At 43.0% G+C, this 27416-nt stretch overlaps 1 protein-coding gene across 1 annotated transcript; it reads right to left on the reverse strand.

Annotated features, from left to right (window-relative positions):
* Nucleotides 1-23059: 23059 nt before the first annotated feature.
* Nucleotides 23060-27335, reverse strand: tmem150b (transmembrane protein 150B). The gene is made up of 7 exons (XM_083977469.1): nt 27216-27335; nt 27015-27094; nt 25066-25125; nt 24898-24965; nt 24352-24479; nt 24066-24243; nt 23060-23275 (listed from the first exon to the last, which is right to left on the reverse strand). The coding sequence occupies exons 2-7, from the start codon at nt 27077-27079 to the stop codon at nt 23064-23066; spliced, it is 711 nt and encodes a 236-aa protein (XP_083833595.1). The 5' UTR covers nt 27080-27094; nt 27216-27335; the 3' UTR covers nt 23060-23063.
* Nucleotides 27336-27416: the final 81 nt, after the last annotated feature.

Here is a 27416-nt window from a genome sequence, read left to right on the forward strand (position 1 = left end):
GGCCGGATCAGCCAGAGCTCAACGCGGAAGACGAGGAGGACTGCTTCGAACACATCAGTTCTTTTATGTACAGTAAGCCATTGCTTGAGTCAGAGGATGGTGGGATGGTGAACTTGTTAATGTTAAAGGACTACATTGATGAGGTGATTAAGAATCGACACGCACAACATACAAGTGATGATACTGAGGCTGTAGATTCATATGCTACACAGACAGTTACACAAACTGTGCAAACAGCTCACTCTTCAGGTGACATGGGTGTTAGCCCTATACAGACTGTTCCTGTGACCACTACAGCTAACATGGTTAACCAGCCACCAGTTGTAGGTGCAGCTAGTCAGGCTGGCCCAGCCAGCTCTATTACTGATAACAAGTCCAGTGATGCTTCCACAGTTAGCTCTGTGAGAACATCAGCCAAAACTGTCTCTGATATCACTAATACTGAACTACGGGAAATGTTAAGTAGCTATGAGGAGCTTGGTAAGAGACTTAGGCAGAGCATAATGGTACCTACTGAACAGTCACCACAACACGCCACAGGGTTACCAGTTCAAGCTAACCAAACCCAAAGTGACCCATTTCGACCCAATCCACACGGGCAGCCAAGGGCCCAGCCCACCCGTGAGGGGACAATCTCTCTGAGAGACCTCTCTTATCTCCAGAGAAGAGAGTTTAAAGTGCAAGGGGGTCAAGTTGGGGATCATTCATCAGACATTAGCTACAACAATATTTGCAAACAGATGGATGAGGGGATTAGAGAAGGCTTCCCTGACGCAGAAATAGTTCGCGGTGTGCTCAGAATAATAAAGCCTGGAACTTTTAAAGATATGCTAATCAACAAAGACGATCTCACCTTAATAGAACTGAAGGGGTTCCTCCAGGCCCACCTGAGGGAGAAAAATAGCACTGAGTTATTTCAAGAGCTAATGTGTGCTAGACAAGACGAGAGTGAGACACCGCAGCAGTTTCTTTACCGTGTGATAGGGTTGAAGCAGCGGGTCCTCTTCACATCCAAACTGTCAGATGCAGGCATAAAGTACAGTCCAGCAACTGTTCAGGATGTTTTCTTACACTCAGTCTACCAGGGGCTAGGGTATAAGCACAGTGACATTCGACGAGAGTTAAAACCTCTGTTGTCAGGTGGAGATGTGAGTGACGAAACAATCTTGCGCCACATAATGAAAATCACGAGCGAGGAAAGCGAGAGGCAAAAGAGAATAGGTTCATCACGTAGACAGAACACAACTAGCGCACACAGTGCTCAGTCTGAGCTTAGCACCGTCCAGGAGTACAGTAAGCAAGACAGACCAGTTCACACAACAAAGACTGACCCAATTAAAGAACTCACAGCTAAAGTTAATGAGCTCACTGGTTTGGTGGAAGCAATGAGACAGCAGACCCTATCGCGACCATTAGATCCAGTGAACCCATATTCACAAAACAGGTCAGGAAACAGAAAATACAGAACCTTTGGATGTCCAAATTGTGTTGAACAGAACCGCTCAGATTGTTGCCATTGTTTCATCTGTGGGGAAGAAGGTCACAGGGCTGTTGGCTGCGTGAAAAAACCTAAGAACCAGGGAAACGCGAACCGGTCTCTGCAGCGGGGCAACCAGTGACCGAGTCGGGAAAAGAGCCCCAGAGTGAGCACTTAAGGGAGGTAATGACCCAACCTAGCCTTAACAACAGCAAATCAGGTTCCCCCTTGTCATTCACACCAGAAGTAGCTAACCATCAGCAGGGTGAGCCACTTGCTACGTCTAGTGTTATGTCACTCCACACTAAGCGCGGAGCAGTTGCTAAGCTAATCGGAAAGAAAGCTCTCATACAATGTAACTTGAATGGCTTAGCAGTGAAAGCATTACTTGACACAGGTGCTCAAGTTAGTATCATAAGTCGACATTGGAAAGACAAATACTTACCCGACTTAGTCATGCGACCTCTGTCAGAAATCGTCGAGGAAATGGATGAGTTGAAAGTGTGCGCAGTCAATGGGGAAACCATACCATTTGACGGCTGGATCCCCATCATGATCAACTTACCTGGGGGTGAGGACCCCAGCCTCTCCATCAGTACTCCGGTTCTTGTCAGCACTTTGCCCATGGACAAACCATTGATTGGTTTCAACGTTCTGGAACAGATCATTGAGGGACAACCAGAGCGGTTGATACCTACTCTTGTCACCTTGCTTTGTAATGCCATCTGTCTTCCCCCTGAGAAAGCTGAAGTGATGGTAAGCTTCATCCAGACGGTAGAGCCAAACACGACACAAGGGCGCTTAAGAACAGGTGACAGGGACGTGGTTATCCCTGCTGGACAGGTCACCTGGGTAAGGTGCCGGGTTCCATCAACCATGAACCCGTCCGATTGTCTAGTGTTGTTTGAGGCTGATGAGGGCAGCCAGGCCCTAGAGCAGTTAGATGTTTTGACAGGGTTAGTTAAAATACAAAATCCAGCTAAGCCCTACGTCTCAATTGCTATAAGTAACGACACCAAACATGACATTACCGTGACAAGGAAGACGGCCCTAGGCACCTTGCAGCCGGTTGAACGTATTGTGGAGGCTGAAGCCCCAAACGAACCTCAACCTACCGTGACAGTTCGCGAGGTATCAGTTGAGCCAGCTGAACCTCCTCCACCTTCGTGGCATCCGCCGGTGAACCTTGATCACTTGGAGGAGAAACAACAAGAGATTGTCAAGAAAATGTTGTTTGATGAGTGCAGGGCTTTCGCGAGAGACGGAAATGACATTGGTTGTAACCCCGATTTGAAAATGGTGATAAATTTAAGAGATGACATACCAGTGCAGAGAGCATACACTTCCATACCGAAGCCACTGCTACGGGAGGTTAAAGAATATGTTCAAGACCTCCTGGTGAAAGGATGGATAGTAAAATCCAAGTCCTCTTATGCTGCCCCCATTGTGTGTGTGCGAAAGAAAGACGGTTCACTTCGTCTCTGCATAGACTATCGTCTATTGAACCAGAAAACGGTGCCGGACCGACACCCACTACCTCGGATACGAGACCTGCTCGACACCTTAGGTGGATACTCTTGGTTCAGTATCCTCGACCAAGGTAAGGCCTACCACCAAGGGTTTGTGGATGAAGGCTCCCGTCATCTCACCGCCTTCACCACACCTTGGGGCCTATACGAATGGGTGAGAATCCCGTTCGGTCTCACTAACGCACCCGCCGCCTTCCAGAGAAGTATGGAAGAGATCCTATGTTCTCTGAGGGATGACTGTTGCATACCATACCTTGATGACATTCTTTGCTACTCACAGTCTTTTGAGGCTCATGTCGAGGTGGTTCGCAAAGTGCTTCAGGCCTTACAAGCTCAGGGCGTGAAGCTTCGGCCTGAAAAGTGTGAGCTATTTAAAGCTGAAGTTCGTTACGTGGGGCGCCTGGTTAGTGCTGAGGGCGTCAGAGTTGACCCAAAAGATCTCGAGGCCGTCTGGGCTCTGAAGGCCAAAACACCACAGACTGTAGGTGATCTTAGGCGTGTCCTTGGCTTCCTTAGCTACTATCGTTCGTACATACAGAACTTCTCAAGAATAGCTCAGCCACTGTACGTGTTACTTCAGGGCAAGTCTTCAGAGCAGTCAGCTCATGGCCGTCAGAGTAAAAACAAAGGGCCCCAAATGCCATCTAGGGCGCCCATAGACTGGACTCCTGAACATCAGAGGATACTTGAGCAACTGATCGACATGCTAACCAATCCTCCAGTTCTAGCATATCCGGACTTTGACCAGCCGTTCGTCTTGCACACTGATGCGTCCGAGCAGGGACTTGGCGCTGTTCTCTACCAACAACAGGACGGGAAGTTGCGTGTTATTGGTTATGGATCACGGACCCTGTCACCTGCTGAACGAAACTACCACCTGCACAGTGGCAAGTTAGAGTTCCTGGCTCTTAAGTGGGCAGTTTGTGAAAAGTTTAGAGACTATCTTTTCTATGCACCACATTTCACAATTTACACTGACAACAACCCACTTACATACATCATGAGCACAGCTAAACTAAACGCGGTCAGTCATCGTTGGGTTGGGGAACTGTCGGATTTTCGATTTAGCATTAAGTACCGACCAGGGAAAACTAACATAGATGCAGATACACTGTCACGTGTTCCTCTCGACGTTAACAACTTCACGTCAGTGTGCACAGAAGAGCTATCGCAGGAGGTGGTAAGCGCGGCTTGGGAGGGAACACGAGTAGCCCAGCAGAAAGAGGTCGCTTGGGTGGCTGTCCTTTTGGCTTCCTCTCAGGACGTCGTATTGCAGCCTAGTGCACCCCTCCAGGAAATCAAACCTGATGATCTGATGCAGGCGCAAAGGGATGACCCCACAATGAAGGAAGTCATCAGACTTAAAGAGTCTAATGTCAGACTCACTGAAAGTATCAGGAAGTCGTTGAGAGGATCCGCTTGTAAACTCCAGCGCGAGTGGGATCGACTACACCTTGAGAACGGGATCTTGTACCGACGAACACCGGAAAGGAAACAACTAGTCTTACCTCTCCTGTACCAGCCTATGGTCTTAAAACATCTTCATGATCAGATGGGCCATGTCGGTACTGAGAGGGTACTTCATCTCGCGAGAGAGAGGTTCTATTGGCCTCACATGAAGAGGTGCATCGAGGACTACGTGACTAAGAAATGCTGTTGCATTAAACAAAAAAAACCAACAGTTCATGTGCGTGCACCCATGAGTAGTTTGAAGTCCAACTCGCCACTCGAACTTGTCTGTATCGACTACCTGCATCTCGAGAAAAGTAAAGGGGGGTACGAATACATTTTGGTTATGGTCGACCACTTTACGCGGTTCGCCCAAGCCTACCCGACCAAGAACAAATCCGGTCGTACAGCAGCAGAGCGAATCTATAATGATTTCATACCTCGCTTCGGGTTCCCCAACAAGCTCCATCACGATCAGGGGCGAGAATTCGAGAACGAGCTCTTCCGGACTCTCGGGCAGCTCTCGGGGGTTGGTCATTCTCGAACATCCCCATACCACCCCCAGGGAAACCCCGCAGAACGCTTTAACCGCACTTTGCTACAGATGTTGCGTACCCTGACAGACAAAGAAAAAGAAACATGGAAAGATCATCTTCCGCAAGTTATACACGCGTATAACTGTACTCGTCATGAGTCCACCGGTTACTCGCCACATTTCTTGCTTTTTGGTTGTCACCCCCGCCTTCCGGTAGATCTCTTGTTTGGTTTAGCTGAGCAGACTGACCCTGTGTCGCACAAGGGGTACGCTGAAAAATGGCGAAAAAGAATGACAGAGGCCTATCAGGTTGCTAACAAAAATAGCCTCTCAGCTAGTGCTAAGGGAAAGTCTCACTATGATCAGAAGGTGAGGGGAGTAGTACTGAAACCAGGGGATAGAGTGTTGGTTAGGAACCTAGGAGAGCGGGGCGGACCTGGCAAATTACGCTCCTACTGGGAGAACAGGATATATGTGGTCAGGGAACAGGTTTCAGATAACCCAGTGTATGTCGTCCACCCAGAGGGTAATGGACCGGGAAGGACCAGAACCTTGCACCGAAACCTGCTCCTGTTGGTCAATGATTTGCCAGTGGAGTTCCCACAACAATCAACTAAGCCAACCTCAAAACCAACGCGTAGACAGGCAAATGATCGAGTGAGGGTTAAGAACCGTGACAACCAGACAGGAAATTCTGAGACCTCTGATTCAGATGATGACTCAGGTAGTGGCTATTGGCTGAGAATACCACCAACCTGGGCTGAACCCAGAACAGCAGTTGCTCCTGAGAAGCTAGCCGTTAGCCAGAGCGGGAGGCAACCCGTGAGACAGACACAGGTTCAGTTTGAAGAAAGACCTGTCCAGGGTTTGAGGAGTCATGATGAGTCTGGGCGAAGGACGCCTGTAATGGAGGCCGTAGACATTGTTGAGGATCTGCCAGATATGGCTGGGGTCCATGAGGGAGGTCAAGTAGGAAGGGAGGGTCAGGTGGCACCTGAGACTGGTCCCACACTACTAGTGGATGATGTGGTGGTGGAGGAGGCAGGCCAAGATGAGTGGCAATTGAGGGATGAAGTTGAGACTCACCAAGATGACTTAGAGAGGACTGATAGTCCAGCAGCGCTTAACTTACCTCAGTCAGATGCCGAGCCTGAGTCCCCTCAGCACGGGTGTAGTGAGGAGCAGATATCAGACTCTCAGTCTAGCCCACCTACCCCACTGAGGCGGTCCACTCGACAGAGGCGTCCAGGCCAAATGTTTACCTATTCATCCTTAGGTCATCCAACATACCAGTCAAGGCCCACTATAAATACTGTAGATACTTACCTTGTGCCTTCTGCTGACCTGTGGCATCCACAGTCATACTTACCTTCATTCCAAGGTCCACCTTTTGTCCAGTTTCCATATCTATCTTTCCTTTATCCCATATGTAGCTATTAGGAAGAAATAGCTGTAATAACGCACATATGACACATACATAAGCTATAAAATACGTTGGTTACTGACATACCCGAGAACCAAACATTCCTAAGTGCTTTTAAGTTTTGATTTGACCTGAGAATTTTGAGTATTATCTGTTTGAGGTTTGGTAAGAATACAGTGACTTTAAGTGAAAATTTGTTTAAAGTGTCAGGAGCCACTTTTGTTGTCGGGGAGCGTGTGGCACCCCTAAGAGGGAATGGCCACATTAATATTATTTTGTAAAAAACCTATGTATGTATGGGACACTTTTCATTAATATATGTATTTATTTTCATTTATTTTATTTAAAAAAAATAGAGAACCATATGAAAGGAGTCATTTTATTTAGAAAAGCAGTGGGGCGGAACGTTTGTGGTTGCTCCAGGTGTTCGGGGGGTACGGTAAAGGAGCCCCACCTTCCGCTGCTACCTCAGACACATTCTGGAGGAAAACAGAGACGCATGGTGTCTTCATTACTCCGCTCTTCACCTGCTTTTACAGGTCGGTAAACGGTTTGAGAACCGGAAAATGTTGTTTTATGTTGTTGCCTTTTATCCATGCTAATGTAAACAAGAGAGTTTAAGACGGTTTGTTTGAGTTATTTACGGGTAAAATGCGCTAGAAAACGGGAGAAATGCGCCGCACAGCCGCCATTAACGAGCCGAGCCCGTTCAGGTCAAGCACTCGTAATGAGAGTCTGGGCACTTTATACACTGTGAAAAACACGGGTTATGTTTGTATCATTCCAATTAAAGTATATTTTTGTTGAGATGTGAATGTTTACAGTTAATATTTAACAGTGACTGAGTTTATTAGCTAGTGTAGCACAAGCACTATGAGCACTTCTGTGTAGCTAACAGATGCAATTAAAGGGTTATTCCAACATGCTGGATTTTCATGATACACTGTGAATAGTGATGTCTACCGGTAAAATACTGAATTTGACAAACATGTGATGTATTTACTGATACTGTTTATTGAATATAACTGTGTATGAAAAGAAATGTGATGATTAGAGAAACTGAAACTGCTTAAAGAGAACATATTTCACTGAGGTTGTGGAATAGTTGAATGTGAATGATGTGAACAAAGAACCAGCTGAATTGTATAGTGAAGACTCATGTTTAGTGTTTACATAGCTTTTATTTTGTGTAAAATAAATCAGACTCAGACACATTCTGGAGGAAAACAGAGACGCATGGTGTCTTCATTACTCCGCTCTTCACCTGCTTTTACAGGTAACATATTTGTCACCACGGTCCTCATCCTTGGGACCCGTAACAGTAGCATAGATTCATCCACATTAATATGAGACTTTTTTCATAACCAAATACAAACTCCTCGTTGTCCCTTTAATATTGGATATCGGAAGCGAAAGAGAAGCTCGGCAGGGAAAATTAGGAAAACAATCTCCATGTAGGTGAATGGGAGTCAAAATTTTATTTTATTTTACCTATTTAAAACATCACATTTCATGCCAAAAAATCAGCAGTTTGTTGTAAAACGGCAACGGAAGAATTTATCTTGTGAAGACTGCTCTACGGACTAACAGGCAGTGGAGTATAGCTGACACGGGAAAGGGCGGCATGTGGTGTGTGACGTCACCTACGCAACCTGTAGTCTTTCTGGTTACGGATTTTTGGGTTAGGCATGAAACACAATGTTTTGAATAGAGGTCATATATTTTCTCATGGCACAATTCAATCGGATCAGTCCGAATTGAGTAGGGACCCTACCTATCCATATCTTTATTATCCTACCTTATCTAATTTGAGTTTGCTCTTTGTAGGTTGTGTAGTAGCTGTCTAATTTGTTTCAACAACAAACAATACAAATTATTCAGGATGAATTTGGTATTATACATTAACATGTCTGCTTCACTTCACTTCACTTTATTGATTTGTCCCTTGGAGGGCAATTTGGTTTACATTCAACAGGCGCATTTGAAAGGACTTCACAATATTAGTGTGCAGACAGTCTGGACAGCAAAGGCAGTGTTAACAATAGAGTAAGAGTCAAACTTGTAGGGGAGGAAAGATTCATCACATCAAAAATAGAAAGGGAAGTAGAATCAGAGAGGGTGGACAGGGGACGGGATTACAGGTGTATTTGTAACGGTCAATCTAAAAATGCCTCCGTGAACTCTGTTTCTCTTCTGCAGCAAAAAGGCTGAGCCGCCTCCCAGTCGTTCCTGTTTACAAGGTTGCTTCCTGATGATGTTGTGGTAAGTGTGTCATTGTCCGTCATCTGGTATTCCTCTCAGAAACGCGCGTGTGTGTGTGTGTGTGTGTGTGTGTGTGTGTGTGTGTGTGTGTGTGTGTGTGTGTGTGTGTGTGTGTGTGTGTGTGTGTGTGTGTGTGTGTGTGTGTGTGCTGCATGTGTGTAGTGTGACTTTATCAATTGATCCTGCGCTTACTCCACAGAGCCTCTCAATGTAGATTTCAGATACTCACTTTCCTCCTTGTCTTGGCTGCCAGTAAATTACACATGTTCACATCCTGGTACAAAAGAATGACACTGTACTGTGACGCACCGAGCTGACAAATTTGAAATTGTTGAGTTGTGTGTGTGTGTGTGCTATGAGTCCTCAACGGCATCATACGGGGTGAGGGTGTTTTCTGAAGCTGTGTGTTTTGTACATTTGCATGTGATTTCTTTATTTGTACTGTGTTAAGCTCTCAGGTCTGCCTTAATATTTTTATATATTTTTTAACACATCAGCATGACTGTCTGAAATAAACAGACATTACATGTCACCATTAGATATGTTTTTATTTATTTATGCCCTCATTGCAATATCAGGCATTAAATAATTGCACAGCACTACAGAACAACAACTCTGCAGGGGTTTAAGCAGCTGCTTTAAGTCTACATACAGGCTTAGTCAGCAGTAGCCTACTATCTTATATAAGCACTTCAGTGTAATATATGGCTCTGTATTAGGCCTATTAAGCAGAAAATAGAGACTCTAAAGATCCACTGAAAAAGACATAAAATATAAGGTCAAGATAATTCATGTGACCCACCCAGGCTTGACACCTTTGTAATTTGGTAGCGCTTCTCTTTGTTGCTTTGCCATGCAGCTGCTCACCAAGAGTTGAAAATCCTTAGAGTGCCATAAATTACACAGATGTCAAGTCCTCCTCACTGATTCTTGGAAGGCTTTAATACAGAGCACACCTGCGTTCACAACCGCATGCACAATATATGCAAACATGCACAGACTGTATACAGGTACGCACTCGCATACTGCACATGCACAGAGACACACGCACAGTCGCACACTCATGCTGATAAAACACTAGGGCCATCAATGAATCTGTTCCATAAACTCTGCACCCTATCTCACACACACTTAGGAAGTTTTAATATGTTGGCTGAGGGGAGGACCCTGTAATCAAGGTGAACAATCAGACAGGCCCAGGCAGCACAGACCTGGTGCAGGGGGAACACTGAGCAAATACAAAACTTCATCCGAAAATGTCTTAAATATCTCTGCTATACCTGCTTATTACATGATAGTGATAATTACTCATCTGATGGATTTGGAGATGGTAAGACGAGAGAAGAGACAGAAAAGAGCAAACAATGTCAGGATCTTTATCTATGCACTATATATGCACAGACACACACACGTATGAAAATGTGACAAAAATCGCAACTATAAAACAAAGCTAGGCACAAAACTGCAGTGAAAAAATGGCCTGAATGTTTGGTACAATAAAAACTAAAAATAAAATAAAAACATCCAGTATATGATGGCCCTGGTACAGGATCATGATCAGGTTCCAGGTAGACACGGAGATAAAGGGGAGGAGAAAGCTTGTTAAATAAAAGGACATAATGGTTTAAAAGGGGAGGAGAGGAAATGAGAGGAGTGGTTCTAAATGAGAGGGTGAGAGGTGTTAGTTGTTAAAGAGGTAGGGAGAGTGGAAACGGGGAAATCCAGGCTTTACCTCCCAGAAGACTGCGGAGGGAGGGGTGGAGAGGAAGGGGGACATGCAGGCAAGAAGACCTGCAACTGACTCTCTGCTGCCAGTGAGGGTCGTGGAGTACAAAACCGCTAGGCGTCTGCTGTAGCAGTGATTTCCAACCCCTCCTACTCCAGATACAATGAAAATTGTGTCTGGAAACAATGCCATGTGCAGAGACAGAGTGGGAAGAAACTTTGGAGTGGCCCATTTAAGCTGCATGGCAGCCAGGGAACTGTGTCAAGGATGTGATGTCTGGACTACAATTGAATACAATTGTGTGCCAGGCCTTGTTTCTTTGGAAGGGGCCGGTTTGCAAGGGGCCTGAATTACTTTGTCACAGTCTGCTTGTTTGTTGTTGTTGTTGTCTGAACAGAAGATAACAGCTGTCAGCCCATTGCATTTCAGCATTTGGTTAAGGTCTCTCCCACAATCAGGCGAATGACTTACAGGGCACAATGGCATGCCTACACTGAAAACATTTCAGCTGCGTTTTTCAGTCGTCCTATCACACGCATCTGACTGACCTGACGTGCTATTTTAATCAGTCCAGTTGTCTATTCCGGCTGCATAGATGCTCACAATATACAGTTTATATTGAGGGTTAGGGTTAGGGTTAACCCTATACTTCAAGTCTACTGTGATAATGTGTGGCATTCCAAATGCTCGAAAACAGGCCTGACTTACAACACAGTACTGTACCTGAACACCTCATACAGTATGCAGAGTCATATGGAAACACTGTTGTAGATTTGACCTTGGAGCACTGACTGGGAGTAAGATTGGTTCTGCTTCAAGACTACAGTGTACACTGTAATAGGTATCTCAAAATGATAAGATATAAAAAACCAATCATCTTTATCTTAACTTAGCACAAAGACTGAAAACATGTGGGAGCAGATAATCTGATATCAATTCCTTCTGAAAAAACTCTGAAGTTGTATTCATCTGAACCACAGAGTCCTTTATTATTCTTATTCTCTGGCAGCTCCATTATACTGATGCTGCACTGACGTACGTATAAACCGGAGCTGTCTTCCCCTGCCCTCTTCCTGGACTCCACATGGCTACAACAGCAGCTGCTCTACCTCTCTCACTCTAACTCTCTCTCTCTCTGTTTAATTCCCCCTCCTCATCCTGCCTCTCCTCTCCCTCGTCTTCCTCTTCCCTCCTCTGCGTTTGTTTGTTCTCCCCAAGCTCCCAGGTGTTTTCCTGCACGGCCCCGTGTTCCGCTGAGCAGAGGGCCGCTTAAGCTCCTCTTCCGTTCTGACTCAGGTACGGTATACTAATGGTTTCCTCTGCCCGCAACACGCACGGATCAATATGGTACACACCTGTGACTAACTGTTCGCATGTTAAACATAAACAATAATACAAAGTTGCACAAAAAACACACACAATATTTTGAATCACACACACACACAGGACGTCATACTAGCGTGCACACTCACACACTCACACACACACACACAACTACTTCACTTTTTCTCCCTCATCCAACAATAACACAACAAACCTTGCTTCCTGTGCGTGGGGGAACAATAGAAGGATAGCTTTGATGGCCAGAGGTAGTTTGTTGTAGGTTCTCCCTTATCAGCCCCAACATCACCAGATCAGCTATAGATCTTGGCAGTATCCAACTGCATGAAGCAGCTTTATCCTCAACCAATGTCAGGATGTGAGGACATATGGACGTATAACTGTATTAACAGACTGGACACAATAAAATGGCTCCCTCTGTTCTATTATTATCAACAAGTGGATACAAGAGTGAACAGTACTGCGGGGTCCAAAGGTGTATGAACTATACCATACAATACACTACATAGTATAGCTATAAACTATTCCTGTGGATGGAGGTTTGGGTTTGCAAAGATAATTAATGTAGTTATGAAATACGTATCCAAACTAGAGGTTATGATTGTTCAGAAACTGCACAGTTATTTACACTTGGCTTTATAGCATACAGTATTTTAAAGTGAAGTTTTACCACCATTTCACTGTAAGAAATGCAAGAAAAAACCTGGCTTTGTATTTATGCTTCCAGTGCTATATTTTTTTAAAAGTGTGATTTGTAAGGATTATTATCAATACTTTTACTGTTCAGAAAGAACAACATTAACAATATGTAAAGTGAGATGGATTGAGAAGTAGTAAGCAATTTTCATCAGCACTATGTAGTATTTTAGCATCTTTCAGCTGTTGGTTTTGGTTTTGCATGACTCCAAATGGATGTCTCATTGTCTGCTAAATGTGGTGCCAGTCAGCCATCATGTTTATAATAACTATAATGTGATAAAATGTGTTATCAGTGATGTTTTTACAAGTTTTTTTCCTCCATATGTGTGAAAATAAACTACTGTGTTGTTATCTAGCGTTGTTATGAAGAAAAGTTGAATCAGAGGCGACTGAACTTGACGACCTCGATGACTGAGAATCTTCACAGGCAAAATACATTAATTCATTTAGTTTACAGTAGGCTACTGGCACATATGTCCAGTACAATCCAATCCACTCACACACTCACACACACACATTCAGACAAGGTTAGAGAATGCATTTGTATGGGAAACACACATACTGTGTGCACACGTCACCACATACATATCCAGATGTCAAACTCTCAGCAGCTGCATGATGAGCATTAAACAAACTCACAAAGTTAGCAACTAAACAAACACATACACACTGTCCTTCTCTGTCCTTCTCGCATTTCCCCCCTCTGTTGTCTCACTCTCTCCATTGTGTATCAATACTAGCATTGATTCAATAAGCCACAGGCGTTACCGGGGTCAGAGCTGTGTTGGGATATCAGTTGCCCCTGGCAACATCTCCATCGGTCCTCCCCCACATCCTACATGCGGCCCCTGTCCCTTTTTGCCCAGCCACTGCACTGTATACCTAATGATGCACTGTGTGTGTGTATGTGTGTGTCACTATGGAGCTCAGGCTGACAGCTGCTGTGTATGTCTTTTAAGTATGTGTGTGTGTGAACGACTGCGTGTGTGTTCTGCGTGGGAGAAAGGAGGCGATGAGTCATAGCACACATACCACCAGGACACAACAGCTCCCCCTGTTGCCGGGGCAGGGGAAGCCCCGGAGGTGTGGGTGTATTGTCTGGGAGAACAGAGCCGACCGTGACATCATAGGATGTCTCGCTCCTACACCAGTCAGTGGAGAAGGTCGGGGAGGGGGAGGAGGGTGGGGGTCTGCAACAGGTGGAGGCAGTGCTTCTTTCTTTTAAGCATTTTTTGTTTTGTTTTTATCTCTTTCAGTCCTTCTCTTTTTCTGTATGTATGTAGAAGAGTGTATACACACGGATGTGCCGAGTGCTACGCATGAAAGCAGAATCCGTCACTCATTGACGCTCGCTCTGAGCTGTGGTAAAACTTTGATAACTGCAGCCATCAGCAGCTATTAACTTTTATGAATGAGCCTCACTGTTAAAAGTCTTTTTTTTTCTGTGGGATTTAGAAAGAGCACTGACTGAGATGTGATGCCAAGGGAAGAGAATTCCTCCCATTCTGTGTCATCTGTTTTCTGTGTGACTGTTGCTGTGACACTATGTTGACATATCTGAGAAAGACCATATTCATGATTGAATGAAATAACATCTTGCTTACACTTTTCTCTTCTGTGGGATAGGGAAATGCAGAAAAGGAATATGGAGGCCATGAAAAATACACTTAAGGTGTACCTAGTGTGACATCAAGTAGTGGTTACATCTTGTTAAATGACATCACAATATGGCGTTATCATGTGATCATAAACGAAAGAGCTTAAGCATGAAGAAAAGGTAAACGTTTGATCCAACTGTGTGAAATTAGCAACACTGGGTATATGTTTGTGTGTGTGTGTATCCTGGAGAGAGAGGTCTGTTCAGTGTGAAACGACATGTAACACTCTTCAAGCCTCTCTACCTTTGTAGTTTGCCGGTTCACTAAAAGACACACACACAAATATAGTATAAACACAAGGGCAAGACACGCGCACATGCATCAAATCATACACTCACTCTAACACATGCACATGTGCACACACGCAGCGGGGGAGAGGAAACTGCAACACAATGATAAGGTCTGGGAACACAATGGGCTCAGCAGTGCACAGACAGAAGCCAGGACCAGTTTAGCTCTGAAAGGTCAACAAGCCTCTCCAGGCTTTCATTCAGTTCCCCCAGTTATTATTGTTCAACATTATAATGATTACTCTGATGGCCTTTATTTTGCAAATGTGGGAGCCATCCGGAAATACCAGTGAAATATGAAAATGCAGGGCAGACCGGAGAGGAGAGGGGAAAAAAGGTTACTTATTTTGGAGGGTGAACTTCTTTGACGTCAAGTTTCCCATGGCCTGGCCCAGCCTTGGATTGGACTTCAGGTTCATCAGAGATCTCTGGTGAGCTGCCAGTTCAGTGGACATCTGCTCATGTCCAACTATGATAGGGAATGTACTCTTAGACAAAATACATTGAGAGCACCGCATACAAGTACAGCTTAAGTTTTTATTTAGACTTTTTACTGGAATGTTAAAGTATGACAGGATAGGCCAGGAATACACTATTTCTTAATAGTAAAACTGCATTATTGTTTTACAATAACTTACACTATATGGACAGAATAATGATCGATTCAATAACAATTAATTGTTGGTGGTGATGCCAATTTTGTTTTCCCCATTTTCATAGTTATGTTAGCTATGTTAGTTAGTTATGTTTTTCATGTGTTTGTAGACACATTTTTTCCAGTTTTGAGAAACGTGGATATTCCGCCTTAATTTGTCTCATAGAAACCAGAATACTGTTGCATGTACACACCTTATCCAGGTGTGTGAAACATCTCTCATAGTGACTGAGATGGTGAGGAATCAGAAACCTGGATACTGTTATGATCATGTATACAGGGATATGAATCCCAGGATTTTCATGTCTCATGTATCCTGAATATAATCAAAAACAGGATGAGGGTCCAAACCAGGATACTGATGCACATGTAAATGCACACAATGACTTATCCTGAAATTATTCCTCTGTAGCATGAAGTGAAGTTCTCATTATAGCTCATAAGTTACAGGGATACAGTCACATCCTCCCTGCATGTGGTAGGGTGAAATCTGTCAGTCCTCAAAATACAGTGTTTGATCAGTTCTCATTTTACAAATAACTATGTTAGTAAAGTCTAAATTGATAATATGCATATCCAAATATGTTTCCTTGCAAAGGTTTAACCACTGGACACAAGATGTTTCTGTTTCCTTCTTCACTGAATAGTTTATTCTTGATGCGAGTGTATTAGGGGTTTGAAGTCATGAGAAAGTCACATATTGGACCACGATTGGGGTCCAATTCAAGTATCCGCACATTCATCACTCTGCACAGTGAAGCTCATACATGAAGGGAAGCAACAATGAGCGAAACACAGTTCTGAGTGATGAGGAGCGATGCTAATTTGCCATTGTGAGTATTGTGAGGCACTGATAATGACATCTTTGTGGTGTAACATCACACCGAACGAGTCCATGACGAACCTCTCGACTGTAACTCTACTGCCGCAGCATCAAGACATCAATTCAGCCCACGAGTGGCGCCGACCTCGAGGGTCCGTCTGAGCCAACGTCTGACTGATCCTCAAAGCTGTAAAGGAGCGGAGCAGGTCACAGGCCACAACAAAATGTCACAGGCCTTACATAATCCCTGCATGTATTTTGTGTCGTGGCACACCAGCTGTACCCCTCTCCCTCTCTCTCTCTCTCGTTCTCGCTCTGAGATCATCCAACAAGACAGAAAGGTCAAGACATTAGAGAGGAGAGAATGGACCTGGCAAGCTCGCCTCACATCATGCAAAAGGTTAGCAAGGAGAGAGGGAATTCAGACAATTGGGAGTTTTCTCAAGCCCCTCCCTGACCTCAGAGCTGATTTATTGATTTTGTTACAGTTTAAAGTGACCAATGAAGTTGTGTCCGAGACCGGCTTTGTTAAAATACGGCGGGTGGGCAACTGGTCATTTGGAGCATCAGCATGTGACCTCAGAGGGTGGCTCATGTCACTGTCGTATAAAGTGACTAATGTATCGGTTTAGTCATTTTATACAACACTGGTCACCATTAATGCTGTATAAAATGTGAACATTGAACAAAAAATAATATATTCCGTGAATTATATTTTATTGTCACCAGTCCAACCAACGTGACATACCACGAAGAGAGAAAAAGTTTTATTTTATTTTGAATTCACGGTCCAATGCCAATAAACCTGACCTCTGCCCAATTACTTTTTTTTTTATAAGTCTGGAAAATGTTCACTAAAGCTCCAAAGCGATGCAAACCTCTGGGGACAAACAAAGCTAAAAGAAATTGTTGCCAACATCTAAAAACAGCATGATTAAAAACAGAGAACCTTAGTAATAGAAGCCATTTCTACTAAGACAGTAGTTTCTCACGTCTCCAAAACTTCTAAAGCCCAAATATAGTTCTGCCGCAGTGGGTTACATGTGAATATCTTCTCCAGACTGGATGAGAATCTGTAATTGGGGAGGGTTGTTTTTGTTGCTATGACGGTGATACTTTCTACCATATGAGGATCTGTTTTTTGCCATGTAGTCAAAAGCAGTAATCTCGACCAGACAGACAATTGGAGCCACATAAGTGCTAATGACTGTTTGCTGGTGTTAACGGCAAACAGTCACCTGTGGTTATAAGAGACAAAGAAATTCTTTACCTTTTCTCATCTGCTCTCTCACTTCAGAGTACATCTCTGTGTTGCAAGCATCTATGTATTCATGCAGGTGCATAGCAAAGAGAGAAAGAAAATAAAGAATATAAAGGACCACATACTTGTTTTGCACGTTTTAGCTCATTAACTTCAAATTGCCCGGGCACACCATCTCAGATTGAGTTTCTATCTTCCAGAAAATGGAAGGTTGCCCAGAAGCTAAAAATCAATATAAAAATCGATGATGTGCTTTGAAAATGGTAGGAACAAATGTGGTAGGGAAAGGTATGCAAGGGAGTTTGAGGTTTAAATATGCAACGGTGTTCTTGAAAGTCACAAAAACAAAGTTAATCAAAACTTAAAGTGTGTTTTGTTTAGGGTGAGTGACTCGTAAATGCGAAGTTTTGCTTTAACCTCTTGGGTTTGTCCAAAGGTAGAGGAGAAGTCAGTAAATAATGCTCAAGTCAATAAGGCAGGGTGAGCGAAAATTTAGACTCAAACAAGCTCTAAATTTCCTCCTTCCCCTTGTGCACCAGAGGTCTAATAGGGTTCAATAGCTACACAGCTACACAATAAGAATCATTAACAACCATTCAAAATGATGGCAGCTATTTGAGAAACTATGTGTCCAAAAACATGAAGATGACAAGATACAACCTGTTGCTGCATTTTATATCAGTGATAATGAGATATTAACTTGTTTGGTGTCACGCCATTAGTTGGGTTATTCAGTGGAATCTCATCTGGTGATTAGGTTACGTGTGGTATGAGGATTACAATCATTTAATGGAAAAAATCTATGGATTCTTCACAATGCACATTCTAGACCACAACATTTTGTTAGATATTGGTGAATACATTTTAGAAAGCTTTTGGGCACATCACTAAACCTCAAGTATGCATAGTGCTGTCCATTAAAATAACTGCTGGGAAGATGATTCCCTAATCAATATGTGTTGTGGGCGGAAACATTAAGGGTAGGCTATTTGGTTGTTCAGCATTCTGGCAGTAATCCAGGACTATTCCTTGGCCAGGCACAGCAGTCTTGTCACTGCAAAGCTGCCAGTGTTTATGCTGAGCAAAGTTAACTGGCAGCAGCTTCATATTTATCATATGAACATGACAGCAGTGCTCATCTTCTCATCTACTTGTTGGCAAGAAAGCAAATAAGCTTTATTATCAAAATGTCGAGATGCATCTCTGATGTTTGTTTGGTGACTCGTACTATGTCAAAAGCTATCTACAAGCAAGCTTGATACAAAGTTTTCAATGGCAATATAAACTTCTGGATGTAACAAATGCCTGGTGTTTGAGTATCTTGTACTGCATGTTGATGCCAAAGCAAAGATGTGTCTGGAAACAAAGGAAGGAAGACTTAGGAGTCTGCATGTGTGTGTTCATAAAAACCATTTTGCATCAGTGCACATGCATGCATGTGGGAGGTGAGCCATGCTTCATTGTCCATGTGCTTTTTCGCTCGCTTGTTAAAAGCTAATGTACCCCCCACCAGCACCACCACCACCATCTCCAGTCAAGTCCCCCACCACCACCCCTCCTTCTTCCCCTGGCTCTCTGGCTCTCTGTCTTGTGCGATCAACAATAGTCTATTCTGTGCTGTCCCGTGCGAGTGCAGACACACCCAAAGCCAAGGCCACGGTGCGAGGGGAGATTGTTGGGTGGTGGCCAGCTGAGGGACACTGGCTCGATTCTCGTCTGGGAGCGTGGATCCTGCCCTGACAAGAGGGCAGAGGTGGTCTTATCTGTGTGACTAGATTGTAGCAGTCATTTAGTGGAGTGAATCCCCAGTTCAGTAGCCGAGGGGTTCTTGGAAAGATTGAAGAGTAGCACAACTAAGTTTAAAATACTGTACATATGACTATCTACAGAATATATTGAGCCAGTGGTAACACCTGCAAACCACCCTGTGTTCAAAGCTCGCAAACAGCTACCTTAAAGTAGGTTAATGTAAAGGACAGATTGTTCAAACATAAGTATTCAAATGACTGGAGCTACTAATTAAAACTAAACTAAAAAACTAACTAAAACAAAAAAAAAGTCAGATAATTAGCTAAACATAAAGCAAATTTACAGATGACATTTACTAAAATACCTAGTTAGCTTCCAAGCTTAATAGATAGGCCTAAAGGTGAGGTTGAGGTTAGCTATATAATGGTTAAACAGCTGAAATGAACGATAATTGATGGATGGATGGATGGATGGATGGATGGATGGAATGGTGCAGTTGAAATGTGCTATTTTACATTGTTAGCTTTAAAAAGTAGGCTACCATGATAAATGATTGAGGTTAGCTAGTATAGCTATCTTTAATGTTTGAAAGAACTAAAAGTAATAGATAAATCCTGAAAAAGCTGTGAAAATTAGCTGGTAAAGTAGCTGGTTAGCCAAAAAAAAAGTGATGGTTAGTGGATGGATGAATTATTAACTAACTAAAATTAAAACATTCATTAAGAAAAAACTGGTTAAAGCTGTTATCTAAAATAGATAGAAATAATAAATGGGTGATATATATATGATATATATATATGTCAGGTTCTCAATTTTCCAGGTCATTGTATTTATTACTGTAAGTGCTAAATTTGAAGGCAACTGGATTTTATTTTCAGTTCAGTGGTATGAAAAAAAAAATCTGCAACACATTTTATACTAATAACAGTAAATATCCTGTATTAATACACTGGAAAGAGCAAATTTGGAACAAATTGCCTTGCTTGAGCTCAGACAGTGCAAGTGCATGAACGAGCATTGGTGATGTCACTTGTATTTGCATTGCTCAAAGTGACCCAGGGTGCAGCAGATGACTTTAATAGTAGTAAAAGTATATCCATCTCCATGTCTTTGCTGTCTGTGGAGAAGTCTTTGCTAATGGTTAATCTCTTTGATTGAATGTGTGCTTTCCACCTCCTGTCATACATCAGCTGGTGGTGGGAGCCCCCCCAAAAATCCCCACCTCCGCGACACATATCACAGGAGCCCATCACACACACACGTACACTTATACACCGAAGTTCGTCCACAATACATGCCCTGATCTCAGCTGGCTCACAGGCTGAAGGTCATTCTATCGACCCGTTATTCTCTATCATGACAATCTGTTCCTAAATGCCACAGCTGGAGCCCCCCACACACTCTGCTGCCTCCTCTGATAAGGGCAGACTCTCTTCATTGTCTGATAACATAAATATGACACACCAACACACCATCTGAGGGTCCCTGTCTGCACCAGCCAGCCTAATTATATAATTATCCCTTGTCTGATTGTGCCTGTGCAGCTGAGACGAGGGAGGGCCTTTGTGTGGCTGGTGGAATGCGGTGTGCTTGGCATTTTTCAGCAAAAGGGCAGCTTTCTGGAGGCCAGTGCCAAAGGAGAGGAGAGGAGAGGAGGGTGAGATCACGGCTGCTGGTGCCCACTCTTCTTTTTCTCTCTGTTCTGTCTGTATATCACTCAGTCCATCTTTACTGTCTTTAGGATCAAGCTCTCTAACTCTTATGGACAATCCCATCCCTCTTTCTGAGTCCATCATTCTCCACCCCTGGCACCACCCCGGTGGTGGCACTCGCCAACCGTTCTCCCCGACACTTAACTGCCCCGTCCTCCCTAAGCCTTCAAGTTTGGCAAATTGTCTTGCAGATAAAGTGGCCTTTCGACATGGAATGCGCAGGATTTGGTTCTGCAATGATAAGAGCTGACAGGTCGCACTGTTACAGAGAAGCCGAGTGGCTGAAGGCGACCACTCTCGATGTCTGATAGTGGACTTGGAGGCGACTGCTCCGCTGCATGATAGGAAGGCTTTGCTATTGTTTCTGCTCAAGAGCTGTTGAGGGGATAAGAGAGACGAGAGCACGAGCAGGTGTTAGGAGAGATTACAGCGCGGGCCGCGAAAGCATGCCTGCTATTACCTCCTTCTTGAATCAAAGTCAAAAGCAACAAGGCGGGTGTCACATAAACCATGTTCTCTTACACTACAATAGAGGATCCAGACCTTTTTCTGACATTTAAATCAAGGGCCTCCCAGTCTTCGCATGTCGCTCCTGGTGATTTTATGAGTTTTACTACTTTATCAGAAGCCTTTTATACTCACTAATGAAAACAGCAGGGTTAAGGGTATTTTGGCGCCAAAGCTCTCCCTCTGAATTCCTCTGTGCTGTATAATTCAAAACATTTTGTCATTTCAGCCAAAAAAAAAAAAAAAAAGTATCAAAAGTTTCAAAGTGCAGTTTGTCTTGTACGAAACTGATTTAAAATATCCACACCACCTGAGGTGAAGGGTTTGTTTGCGAGATGAAACAAACCAAGTTTTCTGGTTTTTAAATAATCGAAAAGTTATTTTGTCAAGTTAGAGTGACCTGAAGATCATGTTGCCAGTCAACTGCAGTAAACAAGTTTATTAGAGACCTGAGACAGCATTGTTTAACCACCACAAGTGTGGGTAGAAAATCTGCATGTCTGCAGCAGAAACACGGATAAGTAGCAGCACTTGAGAAATTCCCATAGAATTCCGAGCTGTCCGTCTGATCCCTGAGCCCGCTCGTCAAAGCCCCCCTCTGGTGATCACACAGCATGGAGTATGTGAAAGAATGCTGTCGGGACATTGCAGGACACTGGGGGCCCAGTATTCCCATCTCAAGCTTCCCTAACATGCCCCCAGTAATTTTTTTTTTGAATGACATCGGTGAAAGATACAAACAAAAGTGAAAATCTGATCACAAAGTGCGACGTGAAACGGTGCCAACAGGCCCCAAGACAGTATGTTAAAATAAACAGAGATCTTGGATGAGGGAGACAGTTTGAGTGCCGGAGCCAAGAGAAGGACCTCTCCCACTGTCCGCATTGCTATAGAGCTCCATTGTTTTGTCCATCTCAAATAGGCCTGACAAATTGTGCTGAATGTAGAACCTCTGTCTAAACTAGAGGCATCTTCCAAAAACATGCTGGCACTGTGCCAGAGCTGCATTTTCCCATCAGTGAAATGATCACTGACCGGCGTTGCTCCAGAGCGCCCCCACTGGTCAGTACTCTGTGGAGGGCATCTGCAGCATGCAGGTAAGAGGTTATGATAGAAGAAGTGTCTGTAGTGAGAGCTCATCATAAGTTTAAATCTTCAGATGAACTGGAGTAATATAAATTCTGGGTAAAACCTTCAAACACTGATTTTTGTTAACAGCTTCTAAATAAAAGCTATTAAAATGTATCTAAAAGCAGACAACACTTCTTATGCATTACGTCATAGGTTTTTTTTTTCTTCCCCTTGCTAACCCAGCATTTCCCTCACCCCTCCATCCTCCTTTTCTGTTCCTCTTCCTCTGTTGGATTACCCAGCTGACAGGTGGAGAGAGAGGGTGAGAGAGACCAGTCTTTTCCTGGTATTCACTGTCTAGGCACTAATCATGAGATCATTTTACAGTGGGAGACAAAAAGAGAATTATATAATACAAAGGATAAAAATACCATGCATGAGAAAATGTTACAGGGATTTTACTTGGGAAAAAAATATCAGAGTAGATGACAATACATGCATTTTACATGAGATTGGAGCAGGAATATATATTTGAGGGGAAGTATTCAAATAGAGTTCCTGCGGTGAATGAACGATGCAGAATGAATAATACGTAGTTAAATGGTGCCACCATGTGTTAGTATAAAATTACTGCTAGAGCTTTGAAGTTTTTGAAGGTCAGAGCTGTCCAGTTATTATTTTTTATGAATTATGATAAAACAATAGATTATCATTTAAAGGCAGGCTAATAGACAAGTTAAATATAAAATGAAAAAGGCAAATACATAAATATAATAAATATTAGAAGCTACCCTGTTGATTGAAAGACACTAAAGCAGTAGGACTATATACAGTGATGTATATTAGGAATCTAGCTTTATACATGCATGTAGGCTATAGATTCCTAATGTGTGTGTTCAGCTGAGTGCATTTGCAACATAACTGTTCTCTATAACTGAGGCAGGGCTGCAGTCAGTCTTCAAAACTTGTGCCTGAACAGTGAGGTGGTGGCAGTCGACGTGTCTGAACTCAGCTGCAAAAAGGCCAAACAGGCAGAAGAACAACATGACCAAGGCCCATTCACAGACAGCAGCCCCAGAGGGATAGCCTGTTCTGGCCAGAACGGCCACTGAAGGAGGGGAGAGTGGTCAAGGAGCAGAAAACTAAAGTAATGCACATAGCAAATCCAAAATTAAAATGTAGTAAAACTTGAGTTATTCACTGTGCTTGCATATACAGTAACTTGAGGTGTGGCATGTTCTAAAACTGTATTTTTAGCTTCTTGCGCCTCTCTGTCTAGTGTCTGGATCTGGTTTTAGCAGTGGTTGCAAATACGTGCTATTTCAAAATCGATACCACAGCCACATCTTTATCTCCATTATTTGAAGAACATAGAAACAGGTTAAAAAAGGAAGTTGAGATAGTTATGTCAAAGGAGGTTGTTATGGCTAATTCGTTGAAATGGTTAACTTTTGTTCAAAGAAATAAATATGTTGAAATTGCTAAAATAATATTTGATATTTAAAGTACCATGGATAAATGGATGAAGAAAAGTTAGCCACAGTGGATGAATGAGTGTAAGAGGTGGGGAGGGCTACTGACAAACTGTTGAAATAGTTAAATAGCTAAAAGTAGCGGATAATACCAAAGCTCGATGGCTTAATCTAATGGACAAATCATTGAAACATACGGTAATTTGTTGATTTAAATATCACCTAGTTTAAATAATTTAGATTAAGTAAGAATATGAGCTGTAAATGAGGAGTACTGACATATAGCATACAACATTTGCAACAATAAAAACATAAAATCTCTGATTGCTCTCTTTAATCTAATGTTTTCACAAGGACACAATTTAGCTTCGATTTCATTTCTACCTGTTATTATGTCTTCATGCATACATACAGAAGGAAGGATACTAATGATGACCAGGATGGTACAGAGGATGCAGCAGATTGCTCGTATAGGCCCCACCCAGCATCGGTCCTGAGATGGCTGAGCCCTATAGGTTAGAAACAGCTGTATCCAGAAGTAGCCCAGGCCAACAAAGAAAGCCATGCTCGCTCCCAAAAGGTGAATTTCTTTTAAGACCGATTGCTAGATGGAGAAGCCACAGAGTGGTCATTATGAGTTGTGAATAGAAACACAATCCAGAAACATTCATTATTGTTTTGTCTTGTATTTATCTATCGTGGAAGCTGTTACCTGGAAGTTGCCAGTGACAGAGATCCCAACAGAGGCGATAAATCCCAAAACGATGCTGGCATTGTTGGCCTTTCCATGGTCACCGTAGTCCCTGACCTGCTGGAAACGGATCACGACAATCCACAGGGCTGAGAGAGAGGAGGACAGAGGAAATGGCAACAAAGGTACAGAGAGTTATAATAATAATAGAAATTGGAGAAAGACAGTGTCACTTTAAAACTTTTAAATGCCAGGCCTGCAAACACCAGCATCCAATTTATGACAGACCAACTACTAAAGAGCTGAGGGCTACAGCATAGACAACTTTCTGTAAAAAGAAAAAGAAGAAATCCATCTGTCCATAGTATAAGAGAGGGGGAAACAATGTATGAAATAATGACGTTACGACTTCAAACAGAAAACTGACTTACAGCCCAGAAGGATAGAAGATCTAAATGCACTCTGAAGCAGGTTTAACATAATTGTACAGTATGTAGGCACATAGAAACATCAATAACTCCCGCTAACCTGTCAAGACTGGTGTAAATACAACGTATCTGTCATTACCTAAAACAGAGCAGATGTTGCAGATCTGGGAGAAGAGACAGCTCTGAGGGTTGTAAGTGCCGCACTCACTAGGATAACAGTGAGAAAACACAATTCATTCATTCACTGTTAATTTAGTAACTACTCATCTACTCTTAATCATCACTGTGGACATGTACGTATACCGACCTGATGAAAGGAACTCTTTCTGTGAGGTTGACTGATCCATTCGTTACAGCTACAGCAAACCTAATGGTGATGAGAAATGAAATATCCACTTGTTCAGGTCTTTTTTTTCTCTTAGTGCGCACATGCCTAAAATGATGGTTAAGCAGCTTCTAAATTTACTTTTTTTTTTTTTTTACATCTCTGTGGGAGCCTTGTGACTTTGTGCCATTTTATTTATTACTAGAGAAGAGAAGAGTGTCCTAAAATAGTCATTAGGTCAATGAATCCAACTGCAAGAGGATAGGACAAATGAGGTAAAACTGTAGGCACTGCATTAAACTATATGCTTTAAATAAATGATCTGTAGATTATTTCATTGTATAAAACCACAAAAAAAGTCTAAAAGGGTGAATGAGCTCTATGCACAGCTCCACTACTTCCTGAACTTAAGGCAGCTCCTTTATTTCCTGTCTTACATTATTGGACAAACTGATTAATCCAGGTGTGTCTGACCATTGTGACTACTCGGACACACCTGGGTTAATCAGTTTGTCCAATAATGTAAGACAGGAAATAAAAGAGCTGCCTTAAGTTCAGGAAGTAGTGCAGCTGTGCATAGAGCCCAATACTAATCCAAAAACATTTATTATCAATGTGCTATACATAATTATTGGGGAACATTGAGCTCTGTGGGAGTGTATAGCTTTGAATGCTCCACTGTATGTACTTTTAAACTGTTGTATACTTTAAAAAGGATTTGAGGGGGAACATGAGGAACATTCATGTAATTTTAGGGTCAGTAAAAGATCCATCTGGTGTCACAGTAGAACATAAACAAGCTCACGAGTCCTGTCTCGTCACAATGAGAAAGAATTACAACATAGATAGCGCTGGTTACCAGCTGGCAGCTGGTACCTGGTATCTGATAGCTACCAGCATCCCACCACATCTCAACCATTTGCATGTTATTGTCCAAACATAAGTGGTCCAACTGCACAATGTTGCCCTGAGTCAGCAAACGACAAAATAACAATTGTGGTATAAAATAAATAGTGTCCTTATGTAACGGATGTGCACTCACTCCACCCATAAAAGACGTGCTAACCAACCTGCCAAGCGGTTGTCAACCTCTTGGCGAAGAGGTTAGCATCGTCGCCTCCGGTGCGGGAGGTCGTGGGATCGAACCCCACCTAGGGCAGGCCGTGAGAAACACAACGCAGAGTGCCAGATCGACATCGGCTACAGTGGTGCCGTGACCCAGATGCCCTGGGTGGAGTGAGTTCAGCGGGGGTGAGTGTAACGGATGTGCACTCACTCCACCCATAAAAGACGTGCTAACCAACCTGCCAAGCGGTTGTCAACCTCTTGGCGAAGAGGTTAGCATCGTCGCCTCCGGTGCGGGAGGTCGTGGGATCGAACCCCACCTAGGGCAGGCCGTGAGAAACACAACGCAGAGGGCCAGATCGACATCGGCTACACTTACTCAATTACATATGCTTCTTCACATGTACATTTGAAAACATTTTTCATTTTTATTCAAATTTTAATATGTTAGAAAGTGACATCTACCACACCTTTTGTGAGCACCAAAACATGGTTTGTTGCCAACACCATGCCATAGGGTTAATGATAAAATTATGTAATACAAATGCTGCTGACAGTTAAAATAACTCAAATTGTGTATCATCTCTGTGTCCTTAAAAGTCAATAGGAAAATTTCAACCTTTTGTACATGTAATCTGCCAGGCCGTAATCTAACCTCTTATACCTTGTAGTGTCATTCCTGCACTCTTTTTTGTAGTTTTATGAACCAGAGCCAGCTACCGAAGCTTACAGTACTACACATTTTATCGCTGTGTTTGTTGTGTGCTAACACGCTGAGCTTTCAAAACAGTAGCGACTTCAGTAAATTTCCTAAATTCGGTTGCAACAAGATGATTTATAAAGCATAAATCTCAGTGAATACTCACACCGCCCAGATTCCTGCAGTGCCAAAGACAGCCAGACAGACGGGTAGTAAAGCCCACAGCCACATGTTGCAGAACAGCTGCTACTTGGTTCATATGGAGGGAAATGTTAAAAAAAATAAAAGCTAAAATTTAGCACTGTAAATGTAAAATCTTTAGTATACAGCTGCATCACAAGTTCAGAGGAACCAATGCGTGACATACCTGTACTCTCTCTGTGCTGATAAGTGGTTTGTTGCTATTATAACTTGAGGAACTTAGCCCACTCCTTCCTCACCATTATCGTAATGACACTAGTGCATAATGTGAGCTGGGACAGTCCTGCACTTTGTCCCGACACTGTACACACGCACACACACGGCGATAAGTTGACTTTGTGTCAGAAGTTTGCAAGGACAATGCTCA

The sequence above is a fragment of the Trachurus trachurus genome (assembly GCF_905171665.1).
Source record: "Trachurus trachurus genome assembly, chromosome: 8".
In the NCBI taxonomy this organism is placed as follows: Eukaryota; Metazoa; Chordata; class Actinopteri; order Carangiformes; family Carangidae; genus Trachurus; species Trachurus trachurus.